This window comes from Oncorhynchus masou, chromosome 32, assembly GCF_036934945.1.
Source record: "Oncorhynchus masou masou isolate Uvic2021 chromosome 32, UVic_Omas_1.1, whole genome shotgun sequence".
NCBI classification, from domain to species: Eukaryota; Metazoa; Chordata; class Actinopteri; order Salmoniformes; family Salmonidae; genus Oncorhynchus; species Oncorhynchus masou.
This window is the reverse complement of record NC_088243.1, coordinates 79,922,664-79,938,752: the sequence shown is the minus strand read 5'-3', so window position 1 is coordinate 79,938,752 and position 16,089 is coordinate 79,922,664. Positions and strand designations below refer to the sequence as shown.

General features: G+C 50.4%; 1 protein-coding gene across 1 annotated transcript; it reads left to right on the top strand.

Moving 5' to 3' along the window:
• The first annotated feature begins 1,889 nt into the window (after positions 1-1,889).
• Positions 1,890-15,412, top strand: LOC135527277 (mucin-2-like). Its single transcript, XM_064955869.1, has 8 exons — positions 1,890-2,323; positions 4,043-6,446; positions 7,083-7,259; positions 7,311-7,912; positions 8,006-8,056; positions 8,153-9,551; positions 10,299-11,266; positions 11,600-15,412. The coding sequence occupies exons 1-8, from the start codon at positions 1,890-1,892 to the stop codon at positions 14,931-14,933; spliced, it is 9,369 nt and encodes a 3,122-aa protein (XP_064811941.1). The 3' UTR covers positions 14,934-15,412.
• Positions 15,413-16,089: the final 677 nt, after the last annotated feature.

Below are 16,089 nucleotides of genomic sequence, written 5' to 3'. Positions count from 1 at the left end.
AACAATTTAAGAAATCAAGGTTGGACTCATCAATTCCTTATCCTTGAGTTGTTTCGGAGGGGAGGGGCGGAGAGAGGCCGAGAGAGTGGCCGAGAGAGGGGCAGAGAGAGGGGGCTGAGAGAGGGGCAGAGAGAGGGGGCTGAGAGAGGGGGCTGAGAGAGGGCAGAGAGAGGGGGCAGAGAGAGGGGCAGAGAGAGGGGGCTGAGAGAGGGGCAGAGAGAGGGGGCTGAGAGAGGGGGCTGAGAGAGGGGCAGAGAGAGGGGCTGAGAGAGGGGGCTGAGAGAGGGGCAGAGAGAGGGGGCTGAGAGAGGGGCAGAGAGAGGGGCTGAGAGAGGGGCAGAGAGAGGGGGCTGAGAGAGGGGCAGAGAGAGGGGCAGAGAGAAGGGCAGAGAGAGGGGCAGAGAGAGGGGGCTGAGAGAGGGGCAGAGAGAGGGGCAGAGAGAGGGGCAGAGAGAGGGGGCTGAGAGAGGGGGCAGAGAGAGGGGCAGAGAGAGGGGGCTGAGAGAGGGGGCAGAGAGAGGGGCAGAGAGAGGGGCAGAGAGAGGGGGCTGAGAGAGGGGGCAGAGAGAGGGGCAGAGAGAGGGGGCTGAGAGAGGGGCAGAGAGAGGGGCAGAGAGAGTGGTGGCTCTCCTGTTGCTCTTTTCATAAGTGTCTCTTTATAATTCATCTGGAGTCTATGAGTCTATGAAGTGTCTGTGCTCAGACCAGCTCAGGCTGAGCTGCACTGTACTGAGCTGTACCTTACTGGGCTGTACTGGGCTATACTTTACTGGGCTGTACTGGGCTGTACTAGACTGTACTGGGCTGTACTGGATTAAGGTAGAGCACAGTATTGCAGCAGCAGAAACAGCAGCTCTATAATGTTGAAGGTGGAGGCAGTAGTTATATAGCAGTATTGCTGGACTGACTGGACTGACTAGACTAGGTGGAATAGATGCAGTGAAATGAATGAGGGGAGTTAATCCAACACAGAAGAACTCATGCTAGGAAGGGAGAACCCCAGACATCTCCAGCCAAAGGTACAGTAGCGATCCCTCTGGCTTTCTCTGAAGAATCTCTGTGACACACATACTGAGAGGGAGTGAGCTAGCTGAGTGCAGCCACAGGGCATGGCAATGAGGAGAAACTAGATACAAGGTATGTATGAAACAGAGCAAAAACGTTTATGTATCGGTACCTTTTTAGCATGTAGCCTATTATTACTCTCCATTGCCTGTAACTCTTGATTACTTTACAAAATGCTTGCAGAAAGAAGTTCATTTTCATTTTATTGTAAAAGAAGCATGTGTGACAGAGATCTATGCTAGCTGTTAGAAGAGCACATGCCTGAATGAACTCTATGGTTGAACAATGCTAATTGCTAAGTCCTAATGCTAAAAAATACTGAATGACAATGTTATTACACTTTGATGAAACAATCATTCATCGCTATTTTCTACTAAAGTTAGTTATTACTTTAAATGTGTAGGCTATTTCAAATTATACAGATACCCATATATCTATACATATGTCCAACCAGACACGCATGTGTGCATGCCTGTCTCTCTGAGACACATGACTAAGTTAACTTACTGGTTAGCCGGTAAGTTAGTGTGACATTTGAATGATTAGGTCCTCATTGGCCTCATGGAATGATTAAAATGGCAAAATGAGTTCAAATTATGCTATGAATATTTGTATGTGTATCCTCTCAATTACAAATTCACCCGAATAGCTTGTAACTTGTATGATAATTACTAGTGTATGTGAGTACGTTGGTAATGCTGCTTTGAAAACAAAACAAAACTGTGTATCTCTGCCCCTCCCCCTTGCATACACACACACAAACACACACACACACACCACAGGAGAAATTGTCTGGTCCCCTGTGAGTCCTGAGTGGTGTAGAGATGGACAGCTGGACCCTACGGGGGGACAGCTACTCCTTCCTCCGCAGCAGCGCTCCTCGTGTCTTCTCTCTGCACCACCGTGACGGAACCCCGAACCACGTGGAGATCTTTGACATCACCAACATCCCCAGCCAACGCTCAGCCATCTCTGAGACCACCTGCCTCTGTGACATCTTTGGGGACGACTGTGAGTCACTCTCCGGTAGCCCAGCTACAGGGGCCTTCGTCCACCCTCCCGTCCCCCCACCCAGGAGGGAGGCAGCAGGGCCAGGGCAGAGCTCAGAGTTGCCCCCAGTGTTGCCCTGCGTGGTGGATGAGCTGAACGACTCGACAAGTTCTTACCACACAGCACCAGAGAGACTTGAGGATTCTACAGAGAAGCTCAGTCCTCCAACGCAGAGGGAGAATAGTTATAATTTATCTGAAGGCTGGGAGTCAGGAGCATTAGCTCCTGCACTAAACAACTCATCATCATCGTGGACATCTAAGAACATCAGCCCAATACTAGAACAAGGAAAAACAGCACCAACACCTGGATGGAGGACAGATGACTCCTCACCTGAGGTGCCTAGCATTATCTTTAATACTACAACACCTTCACCTGGCTACAGTAACACTACAACACCTTCACCTGGCTACAGTAACACTACAACACCTTCACCTGGCTACAGTAATACTACAACACCTTCACCTGGCTACAGTAATACTACAACACCTTCACCTGGCTACAGTAACACCACAACACCTTCACCTGGCTACAGTAACACTACAACACCTTCACCTGGCTACAGTAACACTACAACACCTTCACCTGGCTACAGTAACACTACAACACCTTCACCTGGCTACAGTAACACTACAACACCTTCACCTGGCTACAGTAACACTACAACACCTTCACCTGGCTACAGTAACACTACAACACCTTCACCTGGCTACAGTAACACTACAACACCTTCACCTGGCTACAGTAACACTACAACACCTTCACCTGGCTACAGTAACACTACAACACCTTCACCTGGCTACAGTAACACTACAACACCTTCACCTGGCTACAGTAACACTACAACACCTTCACCTGGCTACAGTAACACTACAACACCTTCACCTGGCTACAGTAACACTACAACACCTTCACCTGGCTACAGTAACACTACAACACCTTCACCTGGCTACAGTAACACTACAACACCTTCACCTGGCTACAGTAACACTACAACACCTTCACCTGGCTACAGTAACACTACAACACCTTCACCTGGCTACAGTAACACTACAACACCTTCACCTGGCTACAGTAATACTACAACACCTTCACCTGGCTACAGTAACACCACAACACCTTCACCTGGCTACAGTAACACTACAACACCTTCACCTGGCTACAGTAACACTACAACACCTTCACCTGGCTACAGTAACACTACAACACCTTCACCTGGCTACAGTAACACAACATCACCTTCACCTGGCTACAGTAACACTACAACACCTTCACCTGGCTACAGTAACACTACAACACCTTCACCTGGCTACAGTAATACTACAACACCTTCACCTGGCTACAGTAACACCACAACACCTTCACCTGGCTACAGCAATACTACAACACCTTCACCTGGCTACAGCAATACTACAACACCTTCACCTGGCTACAGTAACACTACAACACCTTCACCTGGCTACAGTAACACCACAACATCTTCACCTGGCTACAGAAATATTACAACACCTTCACCTGGCTACAGTAACACCACAACACCTTCACCTGGCTACAGTAATACTACAACACCTTCACCTGGCTACAGTAACACCACAACACCTTCACCTGGCTACAGCAATACTACAACACCTTCACCTGGCTACAGCAATACTACAACACCTTCACCTGGCTACAGTAATACTACAACACCTTCACCTGGCTACAGCAATACTACAACACCTACACCTGGCTACAGCAATACTACAACACCTTCACCTGGCTACAGTAACACCACAACAACTATCCCTGAAGGTAGAGTTTCAGCTTCATCAGTGGTCCAGCATTTACCTGCCCCCTCACCACAGTGTAGAGAAACCCACTTGTCACCTAAACCACAGAATAGGTACTCCAGCCCTTCATCTGAATCCGTGGTCCCTGACTCCATCAGTATACCTGAGTTAGTGGACTCCATCAGTACACCTGAGTTAGTGGACTCCAACAGTACACCTGAGTTAGTGGACTCCATCAGTACACCTGAATTAGTGGACTCCATCAGTACACCTGAGTTAGTGGACTCCATCAGTACACCTGAGTTAGTTGACTCCATCAGTACACCTGAGTTAGTGGACTCCATCAGTACACCTGAGTTAGAGGACTCCATCAGTACACCTGAGTTAGTGGACTCCATCAGTACACCTGAGTTAGTGGACTCCATCAGTACACCTGAGTTAGTTGACTCCATCAGTACACCTGAGTTAGTGGACTCCATCAGTACACCTGAGTTAGAGGACTCCATCAGTACACCTGAGTTAGTGGACTCCATCAGTACACCTGAGTTAGTGGACTCCATCAGTACACCTGAGTTAGTTGACTCCATCAGTACACCTGAGTTAGTGGACTCCATCAGTACACCTGAGTTAGTGGACTCCATCAGTACACCTGAGTTAGTGGACTCCATCAGTACACCTGAATTAGTGGACTCCATCAGTACACCTGAATTAGTGGACTCCATCAGTACACCTGAGTTAGTGGACTCCATCAGTACACCTGAGTTAGTGGACTCCATCAGTACACCTGAGTTAGTGGACTCCATCAGTACACCTGAGTTATTGGACTCCATCAGTACACCTGGGTTAGTGGACTCCATCAGTACACCTGAGTTAGTGGACTCCATCAGTACACCTGAGTTAGTTGACTCCATCAGTACACCTGAGTTAGTGGACTCCATCAGTACACCTGAGTTAGAGGACTCCATCAGTACACCTGAGTTAGTGGACTCCATCAGTACACCTGAGTTAGTGGACTCCATCAGTACACCTGAGTTAGTTGACTCCATCAGTACACCTGAGTTAGTGGACTCCATCAGTACACCTGAGTTAGTGGACTCCATCAGTACACCTGAGTTAGTGGACTCCATCAGTACACCTGAGTTAGTGGACTCCATCAGTACACCTGAGTTAGTGGACTCCATCAGTACACCTGAGTTAGAGGACTCTATCAGTACACCTGAATTAGTGGACTCCATCAGTACACCTGAATTAGTGGACTCCATCAGTACACCTGAGTTAGTGGACTCCATCAGTGCACCTGAGTTAGTGGACTCCATCAGTAGACCTGAGTTAGTGGACTCCATCAGTACACCTGAGCTGATACCTCACTTGTCCCCTGCAGAGAGAGACCTGCGCTCCTCAGAGGAAGCCCAGAGCACCATCTCAACACCTGCCCCCAGGTACACCCCTCCTAAACCTGTCACCTCCTCACCTAAGCTCAGGTCTACCAGTACCACACCTGAACTCAGATCAGCCAGCATCACACTTGAATTGAGATCAACCAGTGTAACACCTGAACTCAGGTCAGCCAGTGTCACAACTGAAGTCAGTTTTGCTAGTATCACATCTAGTTCTGAACTACTCAGGTCAACAAGTCTCACACCTGATTTGAAATCAGATCCATCCTCCCCAACTAGCTCATACCACTCAGGTTCCTCCTCATCCTCAGACACCTGGATAAAAACGTCCTCAAGAACCCCCTCACCTGAAACAAGGTACTATAGAACCCTATCAAGAACCCCCTCATCTGAATCAAGGTACTATAGAACCCTATCAAGAACCCCCTCACCTGAAACAAGGTACTATAGAACCCCATCAAGAACCCCCTCACCTGAAACACGCTATGATAGGACCCTATCAAGAACCCCCTCACCTGAAGTAAGGTATGCCAGCCCCCCTATAAAACCCAGGAGCTCAGCGCAGTCACCTGCGATCAGAATCACATCCTCCACACCTGAGATCAAGAGAAGAGACTTCACACCTGAGGTATCTGGACAGGTAAAGGCCAAGTCCCTGGACCCTCGATTCAACTCCTCCTCCACCCAGGTCTCAGGTATCACCTACTCCATCCTCTCCCCAGAAGCCAGGGTCTTGGTGTCAACACCTGAGATCAATGGTCTCCTCTCCTCAGCTGAGCCACAAGGCAGAACACACCTGTCACCTGAGAGGAAGAGCACCACCCCTACCGAAGAGAACAGATGGAACCGTCTCTCACCTGACTCCATAGGTAGAGGTTCCTCACCTGGAAGCAGAGGTACCAACTCCTCACCTGAGATTACAGGGATATACAGCTCTATCGTACATCCTCCTGAGACTAGAGAAATAGCTGCATCACCAAAGCCACCCAGATATAAAAACCTCTCACCTGAGTATAAAACCCCTTCACCTCTGAAGAGTCAAACTGTCTCACCTTATCCAACATATAAAACCCCCTCACCTCTGCTTGGGTACACAGCCCCCTCACCTGGAGTAGAAGCTGCTCGCTCCTCATCTGAGCTAAACACTTCAGCCCCCTCACCTGGAGTAAAGAATCCTGGCCCCTCACCTGAACGCAGGGCTTCACCTGGAGTAAAGAATCCTGGCCCCTCACCTGAACGCAGGGCTTCACCTGGAGTAAAGAGTCCTGGCCCCTCACCTGAATGCAGGGCTTCACCTGGAGTAAAGAATCCTGGCCCCTCACCTGAACGCAGGGCTTCACCTGGAGTAAAGAGTCCTGGCCCCTCACCTGAACGCAGGGCTTCACCTGGAGTAAAGAATCCTGGCCCCTCACCTGAACGCAGGGCTTCACCTGGAGTAAAGAGTCCTGGCCCCTCACCTGAACGCAGGGCTTCACCTGGAGTAAAGAGTCCTGCCTACTCACCTGAACGCAGGGCTTCACCTGGAGGAAAGAGTCCTGGCCCCTCACCTGAACGCAGGGCTTCACCTGGCTCACCTGGAGTAAAGAGTCCTGGCCCCTCAACTGAACGCAGGGCTTCACCTGGCTCACCTGGAGTAAAGAGTCCTGGCCCCTCACCTGAACGCAGGGCTTCACCTGGCTCACCTGGAGTAAAGAGTCCTGGCCCCTCACCTGAACGCAGGGCTTCACCTGGCTCACCTGGAGTAAAGAGTCCTGGCCCCTCACCTGAACGCAGGGCTTCACCTGGCTCACCTGGAGTAAAGAGTCCTGGCCCCTCACCTGAACGCAGGGCTTCACCTGGCTTACGTGAGAGGCGTGTTGGTGGCCTATCAGAGCGACTCATTACTAATGGCACCTCAAACCCCTTGGGTAATCACCTTTCTCACGACTTTAGGGAAGCATCACCTACTGAAGAGAGTAGAAAGACCACCTCTTCACCTGTACTAGGAGAAATCCCAGTCCCCTACAAGTTCCCTGCCCACTCACCTGAGATCATAAACATCACACCTGAAATCAGAAACTTCACACCTGAAATCAGAAACTTCACACCTGAAATCAGACCCATCTCACCTGATCCCACTGTTTCTTCTAGAGGAAGGAGCCCCTCTCTTTCACCTGACCACGGGGTTACAGGCAACTCACCTGTCCAGAGACTGGAAGATCTGGAGCCTAAACATCTAGTCTCATCTCTAACCCCTGACCTTAGTGACAGCAGCAACCCCTCACACAAGTCTCCTACACCTGAGCATCCATGTAGAGAAACCTCACCCAACTCTAGGAATAAAACCATAGAGAGGCTAACTGTAGCAGACATGGCTCATCATATGGGTAAGGAAGACACCTCTTCTCCTCCCCTCACCAGGTTCACTCCAGTACACATCCTATCCCCGGTCCCTGGGAGGCCACATGGCCACTGGGGAGACAGGAATCACAGACCCCCTGAGATCCAGGCCATTGAGGTCATAATGGAGTCTGAGAACATGATGGAGTCTGTCACAGAGGCTGTGACATCCAGGGGAAGCCCCACTTTTTCATATGTTGACAGTAACACCCGGGCCTACGACAGCCAATCACACCTGGAAAGGTTGGAAAGGGAGAGGGAGAGAGATGAGGACGAGGAGGAGGAGGAGGAGAGGGAGAGATATGGGGAAGAGGAGGAGGAGAGGGAGAGAGATGGGGAAGAGGAGGAGGAGGAGAGGGAGATGTTGTGGGAGATGCAAGAGAGGGATAGAGAGATGCTGAGGGAAAGAGAAAGGAACAGAGAGATGGAGATAAGGGAGAAGGAGGAGAGGGAAAGAAAGATGGAGAGGCAGAGGGAGGAGGAGGGTGAAAGAGAGAGGGAGAGGCAAAGGGAGGAGGAGAGAGAAAGAGAGAGGGAGAGAGAGGAAAGGCAGAGACACAGGGAGGAAGAAAAGGAGAGGGCAATGGAGAGGGAGTGGCAAGCGGAGAGGGAGAGGGAAAGGGAGAGACAGGGGGAGGAGCAGGTGCCTGGAAAGGGGGAGGGAAGGCAGGAGGAGGCCAGTTACAAGGGGGAACAGGTTGACCTGTCATTCAGTGTCAGGAATAGAAAAGGGCCTGCAAGCCGCGACGCAGCTCCCACAAGCAGAGAGAGTCGACAGGGAATGCCAGCCGCTTGCTCCTATTCAGAGAGGTTGCTCACCACCAGACTACAGCAGATACAACAGCTACAACAGCAACAACACGGTATACTGCACAGAGCTGCACAAAGCTCCCAGCCAGAGACAGCCAGAGGAGGTGGACCGGGACCCACCAAAAAGATTCAGCACCAGCCCAAGTACAAGCCTGCGATACCCCAGCTCGGGAACTCCGTTCCTGGATGTGTCTCAGTTAACGGCTCCAGCTCCAGCATGGGCAGCAAGCTGGATGAGGAGGACAACGAGGTGAAGTGGTTCAGTGACGTGGCCTTCCGCAGCCTGTCCTCTGGATCCCCTCAGGTGGACTACCTGGACATGTACAACTCCAGCCACCGCTCCTCCACCGGAGCCTCCCAGCCCTCCACCCAGGACAGCCCAGCGGGGGCTAATGCAGCCTGGCTGGCCTATGCCGACCTCAGAGGTTCTGCTCCATGGCTGGACAATGAAGACTTCCCAGTCCCACGCCAGCAGCAGCAGCCCTCCTCTGGGGCTTGTTATCCACCCCATGACGACCTGGACTCATCCAAAAAATATGAGATGGGCAGCTTTGAGTGTGTGGACGTGGCTGTGGAGAGAGAGGAGCCCAAGAAGGTGATGAGAGGAGTGCCCAAGAGACAGATCCAGCTGAAGAGAAGGAATACGGCCGAGCTGAAGCTGGGTGAGAACAGTGATGGTAGTCCCATCATGGTTCCTGGTCCTGTAATGGTTCCTGTGGCTCCTGAGGCTTCTATTGTTCCGATGGACAGTACCTCTCTAAAGAGACACAACAGAGAGACGTTGCAGAGACAACACAGCACTCCTCCGGCCTTGCAGGAAGCCTACTGCCCGGAACCCAGCCCTGAACCTGCCACCGAGAGGACTGAGCAGACCAAGAGGAATGGCAAGCTCCAGAAGTCTTTGTCCCTGGACGAGACATGTACCAAAACCAAGATGGCCACCTGCCTGATCAACAACATCCTCTCCAAGAAGATGCAGAATGTTGGTAAACAAACTGACCAGAAGGGAGAAGGAGGTGACCTCAGCCCCTCTGAGGACAAAACCCCTCTTCCCCCTGATAGTGAGGCGTCAACCCTTAAAGAATCCACAAAACCAGAGACACGGAATCTGAGTTCCAGCATAAATTCACAAAACAGTTTTTCTTCTGAGCACCTGGCTGTGAGAAGAGAGACCAGTCAAAACACTGACGTAAATAGACAACATGGAAGTTTTGGGGTGAAATCCAGTGTTAGACGAATGAACCATAATATTAATACTGACTCCACTTCTCTACAGCGAAGCAACGAGAGGCCTGAACCTCCCAGCACAACCCCTGAGATGAGTCCCAACGCACATGTTGCTCCTGTTACCTTTCCTCTGAGAAGCAACGAGAGGCCTGAACCTCCCAGCACAACCCCTGAGATGAGTCCCAACGCACATGTTGCTCCTGTTACCTTTCCTCTGAGAAGCAACGAGAGGCCTGAACCTCCCAGCACAACCCCTGAGATGAGTCCCAACGCACATGTTGCTCCTGTTACCTTTCCTCTGAGAAGCAACGAGAGGCCTGAACCTCCCAGCACAACCCCTGAGATGAGTCCCAACGCACATGTTGCTCCTGTTACCTTTCCTCTGAGAAGCAACGAGAGGATTGAACCTCCCAGCACAACCCCTGAGATGAGTCCCAACGCACATTTTGCTCCTGTTACCTTTCCTCTGAGAAGCAACAAGATAATTGAATCTCACAGCAACAGAAGCCCTAACCATGTTAGCCCTTGGATGATATCTGAGCCCCCTACTACTAGTTGTCCTCAGAGAAACAGCGACAGAACTGAGTCTCTTGCCAGAAACCCAAACTCTTGGAGAACTGACCCGGTCAAACCAGAGATGAGGTCTGAACTGCTGTTCCCGTTTGAGAGTAAAGAACCCACAGAGAAGAATGCCAATATGGGGGATAAGCAGACACATGACAGTGAATGGAGGGATGAGAGGGATGACAGTAAATGGAGGGATGAGAGGGATTACAAACAGGCAGGTGACTCAGCAGATGCAGCTGCCCGGAACACCAGCGTTCCCACTGCCACCCGAGCCAGCAGCACGCAGGCAGGAATGACAAACACAAAGCTGGAATACCCCTCTGACTCTTTAAACCATAAACATCCGAGCGTCAAGAGCACCTACATGTCCAAAACACCAGAGATCACTCTGAAACCCAGCCCTGTTACAGAGATAAAGAAAACCTCTTCTCTCAACATCTCACTGTTGCCTGAGATAGAAACTAAACCTGAGGGTAACCACGAGACTGCCTCCCCTGGGAAGACTTGTCAGAGAGAAACAACAGAAGAAGACAGGACAGTGGAGACTTCACATACAGAAACCAGAGAGGAAGACAGGAGAATAGGGACTTCACATAGAGAAACAACAGAAGAAGATAAGGGGGTGAATACCTTGAACAAGATGAATGAACAGACTGTGAATATGGATGCCAATAGGAACAGTAAAGCCAAAGCTCCCATGCACAAAGTGAGAGATGTGAGAAGGCTGGTGAAAAACACATACAACCTGTCGTTCAAGGCCATGCCAGCACCAGAGAAGGAGGAGAGGAGTGAGGAGAGGGGAGAGGAACAGAGACAGGAAAGGAGGGAGGAGAGAAAAGAGAAAAGGAAGGAGGAAAGGAGGGAAGAGAAGAAAGATGACAGAGTGGAAAGGAAAGAGGGGAGGTATGAAGAGATAATAGTAAGGAGAGAAGAGAAGAAAGAGGAAAAGCTACCACCTGACCCAATATCTCTCCAGAAAGAGGAAAAGCTACCACCTGACCCAATATCTCTCCAGAAAGAGGAAAAGCTACCACCTCACCCAATATCTCTCCAGAAAGAGGAAAAGCTACCACCTCACCCAATATCTCTCCAGAAAGAGGAAAAGCTACCACCTGACCCAATATCTCTCCAGAAAGAGGAAAAGCTACCACCTGACCCAATATCTCTCCAGAAAGAGGAAAAGCTACCACCTGACCCAATATCTCTCCACAAAGAGGAAAAGCTACCACCTAACCCAATATCTCTCCAGAAAGAGGAAATGCTACCACCTCACCCAATATCTCTCCAGAAAGAGGAAAAGCTACCACCTCACCCAATATCTCTCCAGAAAGAGGAAAAGCCGATGCAGATGGAATTCAAAGCTATCAGCTGGAGAGAAAACAAAAACAAAACAACAACGTCCAACAAAACAGACAGAGAAACGTCTAGAGGCGAACCTAAGCCTGATTTTTTACAGCAGGTGTCCAAAGGACCCCGGAACCTCTTTGATGTAGCACCTAAGAGTTGCGCAACAGAGGAAGTAGCTGTGACAGAGACAGAGTCAAACCAACACAAGACCCCTGTAAAGGACACTGTCAAAACAGAACCAGGCAACACCAAGGTGAAACCCAGTGAAACAGAGTCACTGAGAGTAACCAGGAGACACCGAAGTATATCAGAGGCTAGTGACAAACCTGAAGTGGTGAGAAGAGATACCAAGCCACCTATGCTGGGCAGCAGCCCTAAACTCCCCAGTAAAGACAGAAGAGTGTCTTGTGCTTCTCTGGTGCTACAGGATGGATCTAATAAGCCCAAGTCATTTTCAGCCTTAGTTCCTGCCTGTTACCCAGGTCCAGCTCCAGCATTCCCAGCCCCAGCTTCTCCTCCAGCACCAGCTTCATCCCCAGTTCTAGGCACTCCACCTTCCACTGTCTCCATCAAGACCCCTACCCCCAGCCACTCTGTGTCCATACTGGTCAAGGAGAAGGGCTACCAGGCAGATATTGGGTCTTTGGTCTCTGAGGCTGTGTCAGAGGCCATAACAAGGAGTGGGTGTGAAGGTGGGGGTGGAGGCGTCCCAGGGAAACATATCAACCAAATAGAGATCCCTCTTCAGACCCGTGGATCCTCAGATGGGGGTACGAGTGACTCACACAGACAGAGAACTTACTCGTCCTCTTCTTCATCCTATGTGAAAGCAGCCTCATCCATATCATCCTCAAGCACTGTGAAAGAAACCTCATCCTTCTCCTCAACCTCTGTCAATGCGTCAACCTCCGCATCATCTTCTGTGAATGCATCAACTTCAGCCTCGTCCTTTTCCTCATCTTCCGTCACTGCATCAGCCTCTTCCTCTCATTCCCATTCGGCCCAAAATTCTCCCAGGCTTCGAAGAGACTCTGCTCAAATGGAAGACAGTGTTAGGACCCCTTTGAATCAGGAGAGGGTTAGTGTCAGAGCTACGGTCAGAGACCTAGAGCAACGCACAACATCATCACCACCACCCTCACAGAAGAAAACACAGGAAGACACTGCTGAAAAAGAGACGGTGAAGAAATCAACCTACTCACCTAAGTTACCAGGCTCGCTACCAGGCTCACCAGCACTGATGAGAAGATACCGACCACAAGTGATCGAGGTGAGGTCGTTGTCCAAGGAAATACATAAACAAGATAAACAAGAGAAGAACATCACGTCAAACACCAGACCGCAAACTATAGAGGTTCACTCAATAGCCAACGGTCCGCTACTGGCACTGAAACCAAAGTTCAAACCGACAGATGCAAATTCACTGTCCAATGAAACACAGCAGAAACCAGTGGAGGCAGCAACATCAACCTTCAAACAGAACACAGAAGAGGAGAGACCTGTGAACAATGAGAAACCATCAACTGCAGCTACGACTATCCACAGACATCTATCGAATGATTCGACCCCAGCGTCTAACTGCAATAAAAAGTTATCCGTTTCTGCAGTGTCTAGCTTCAGGCCTTCACCTACCAAAACAACAATCATCGCTAGTTTCTCTCACAAACCACCATCAACAACAGTAGACGCAGAGACATCAAATGAAAGGCCAAAGCAACCAGAGGCCTCAACCCAGGGACAAGGAGAGGCCCCCAGCTACACACAGAGACCCACAACCCTCACAGTCTCAGCCCCAGCTCCAGCCCCAGCTCCGAACCAAGCCCTTGCTGCCCCAGATCCTGCCCAAGTCCCTACCCATGCCCCTGCCCAAGTCCCTACCCATGCCCCTGCCATACACTCAAGCCAGTCAGCTGATGTGGATATAACCAACCACCTGCAGCATCCAAAAACAAAAACAGCTTACCCTCAGGAGCAAACTATGCCGGTTACCTTTAACAATACAAACCAAACTGCCACGGTATTCACAAACACACAGGCTCCCGTATACACACACCACATACACACGCAGCAGCCCATACACAGATCCTTGTCTAGCGACTACTCGCAGAGGGCAGACGACCTGCGTTTCTACGCATCAGATGACCCCCCTAGTTATGACGAGAGGGAAAGCTTCAGCCCCCTCCACCTACCTGACCTGCCCCAGAGGAAGCTGAACCGCTACCACCCCCTCTCTTCCTTCTCCTCTGCCTCCTCCCGTCCCCCTCCCTGCTCCTGCACCTCCGGCTGCCCCTCCCACGGCCTTACACCCCCTCACCACCACCACTCCCCCCACACCCCTCCCTTCCCCTCCCCCTCACACTCCCCTGGTCAACCTCCTCTCCGCCTACACCAGTGCAGAGCGGATCCCCATTCTCTGAGATCAATCGGCTACCAGCCCAGCTCTCCCAAATCATCCACCCTCCCCAGCCGCACCCAGCCCCCTCCAGGCATGTACCAGTCCCTCCACCAACCCCACCCCTCCATACTCCAGCCCTGCCTGGCTGACCACCCTCTCCAGCACCCCCAACACATGGAACCCCGTCAGGCCCCCACTCTCCACCGCTCCCCCCAGGGCCAGCCATCTGTCTCCGGGGGCCCCTACAGTGACCACACCTCTCCCAACCTGCCCCCTATGGACCCTCAGTACTTGTGCAGCTCACAGAGCCTAGGGCCATCCTATGGGTCTGATTATGGGAGTCTGTCTGGGTCTGACTACCCAGACAGTACAGGTGGTCTGGGTTACGGACAAACCCCTCGCAGGGTCCTCATGGATCCTGGCACGGGGAAGTACTTCTACATTGAGGTGCCTGTGCAGCCACTGAGGAAGATGCTGTTTGATCCAGAGACGGGCCAGTACGTGGAGGTGCTCATCCCTCAGAGTACCATGTCTCACTCAGGCCTTTACCCTCCATTGGCCGCCCCCTACTCCACTGCCTCAGCGGCCCCCTACTCCTCCATCCACAACCCCAATATATATGCCCCAGGCCCCCAGTACCTCCCCTATGGCCCCCCTCCTCCTGCACCTCATCCCCAGTCCCAGCCCCAGCCACCCCGCCACCCAGAGGCTCCAGTCCCAGGGACGATGCATCAGAATGGGGCTCAGGTCGGCTACGGGAGCCCCGGGAGCCTGGGGTCCAAGCCGGAGCCCCAGAGTCATGCACCTCTGGACCAGAGCTACCTGGATAGCATGTACTACGTCCCTACAGGCATGAACACTAGTCCCCCGGACTGCTACCACAAACAACCCTCCAGTCTGCCCAACGCGGGGGGGAAGAGGGCCTGAAATAGTCGTCTTCCTGGTGCCTGTAGGGTCTCAGAATACAGCCATGCCAGGGTGTATATGAGGTGCTCTAATGTAAGCCTCAGGCCTTGATGTTAGCTTTGTTTCCCTGGCTACTGGACTGGAGTCAATGATTCTTTAGTTGTGGTTGTTTGTTGTTTTTTAAATGTTTTGTTGTTTATGTTCTTCGCTGCCTTTATTTGCCTGGTTGCCTGATTATGTTAGCTTTTTATGCATTGATTTGGTAAGAGAAAAAAACTATCATTGTGTTTGAAGGTCCGTGAGGATATTTCTGGGATTTCTAATGATATTTTTCTTTGACAAAAACAAAAAATCTAAACGTTCTACTGGTTCTAACAGCCATCAGGTGTGTCTTATCAATTCTCATTGATGATTCATTCAATCTAAACGTTCTACTGGTTCTAACAGCCATCAGGTGTGCCTTATCCATTCTCATTGATGATTCATTCAATCTAAACGTTCTACTGGTTCTAACAGCCATCAGGTGTGCCTTATCCATTCTCATTGATGATTCATTCAATCTAAATGTTCTACTGGTTCTAACAGCCATCAGGTGTGCCTTATCCATTCTCATTGATGATTCATTCAATCTAAACGTTCTACTGGTTCTAACAGCCATCAGGTGTGCCTTATCCATTCTCATTGATGATTCATTCAATCTAAACGTTCTACTGGTTCTAACAGCCATCAGGTGTGCCTTATCCATTCTCATTGATGATTCATTCAATCTAAACAAACACTTACTGTTCGCATTTACATTACGTTTAGATACATCTTTCAATTCATACGTCGAATATTTAAATAAATTCACCTTGTATTAAAACCAATATCTCCTAAAGACTTGAAACTGCTATTTGGGAAGATCTCATGGATGTGATGTTTTTCTCTGTTTATTATTGAATGAATAGGTTTTGTTCACAAAGAAGCTGCAATGACACTAATAAAAATGTGTAAGATATTGAATGTAATAAAACTACTGTAGAATGCACTGGTCTGTTCTGTCTTGATACTTCTGAATAGATACTGATACTTCAATCCAACACCTGACAGATGGAGTTTTTCCAGACCATGTGGCCTGACCACATCCCCTGCTAAGACGCTGCATGCATCAACCAATGGTGGCGTGCCACATTATGAC

Excerpts from the sequence above, each read along its gene's own strand:
- LOC135527277 (XM_064955869.1), top strand. The coding sequence starts at position 1,890 with ATGGACAGCTGGACCCTACGGGGGGACAGCTACTCCTTCCTCCGCAGC. Across the intron at positions 7,260-7,310 it reads GAAAGACCACCTCTTCACCT|ATCATAAACATCACACCTGA; the intron begins GTACTAGGAGAA and ends CACTCACCTGAG. Across the intron at positions 9,552-10,298 it reads GTGAGGCGTCAACCCTTAAA|CCAAACTCTTGGAGAACTGA; the intron begins GAATCCACAAAA and ends CTTGCCAGAAAC.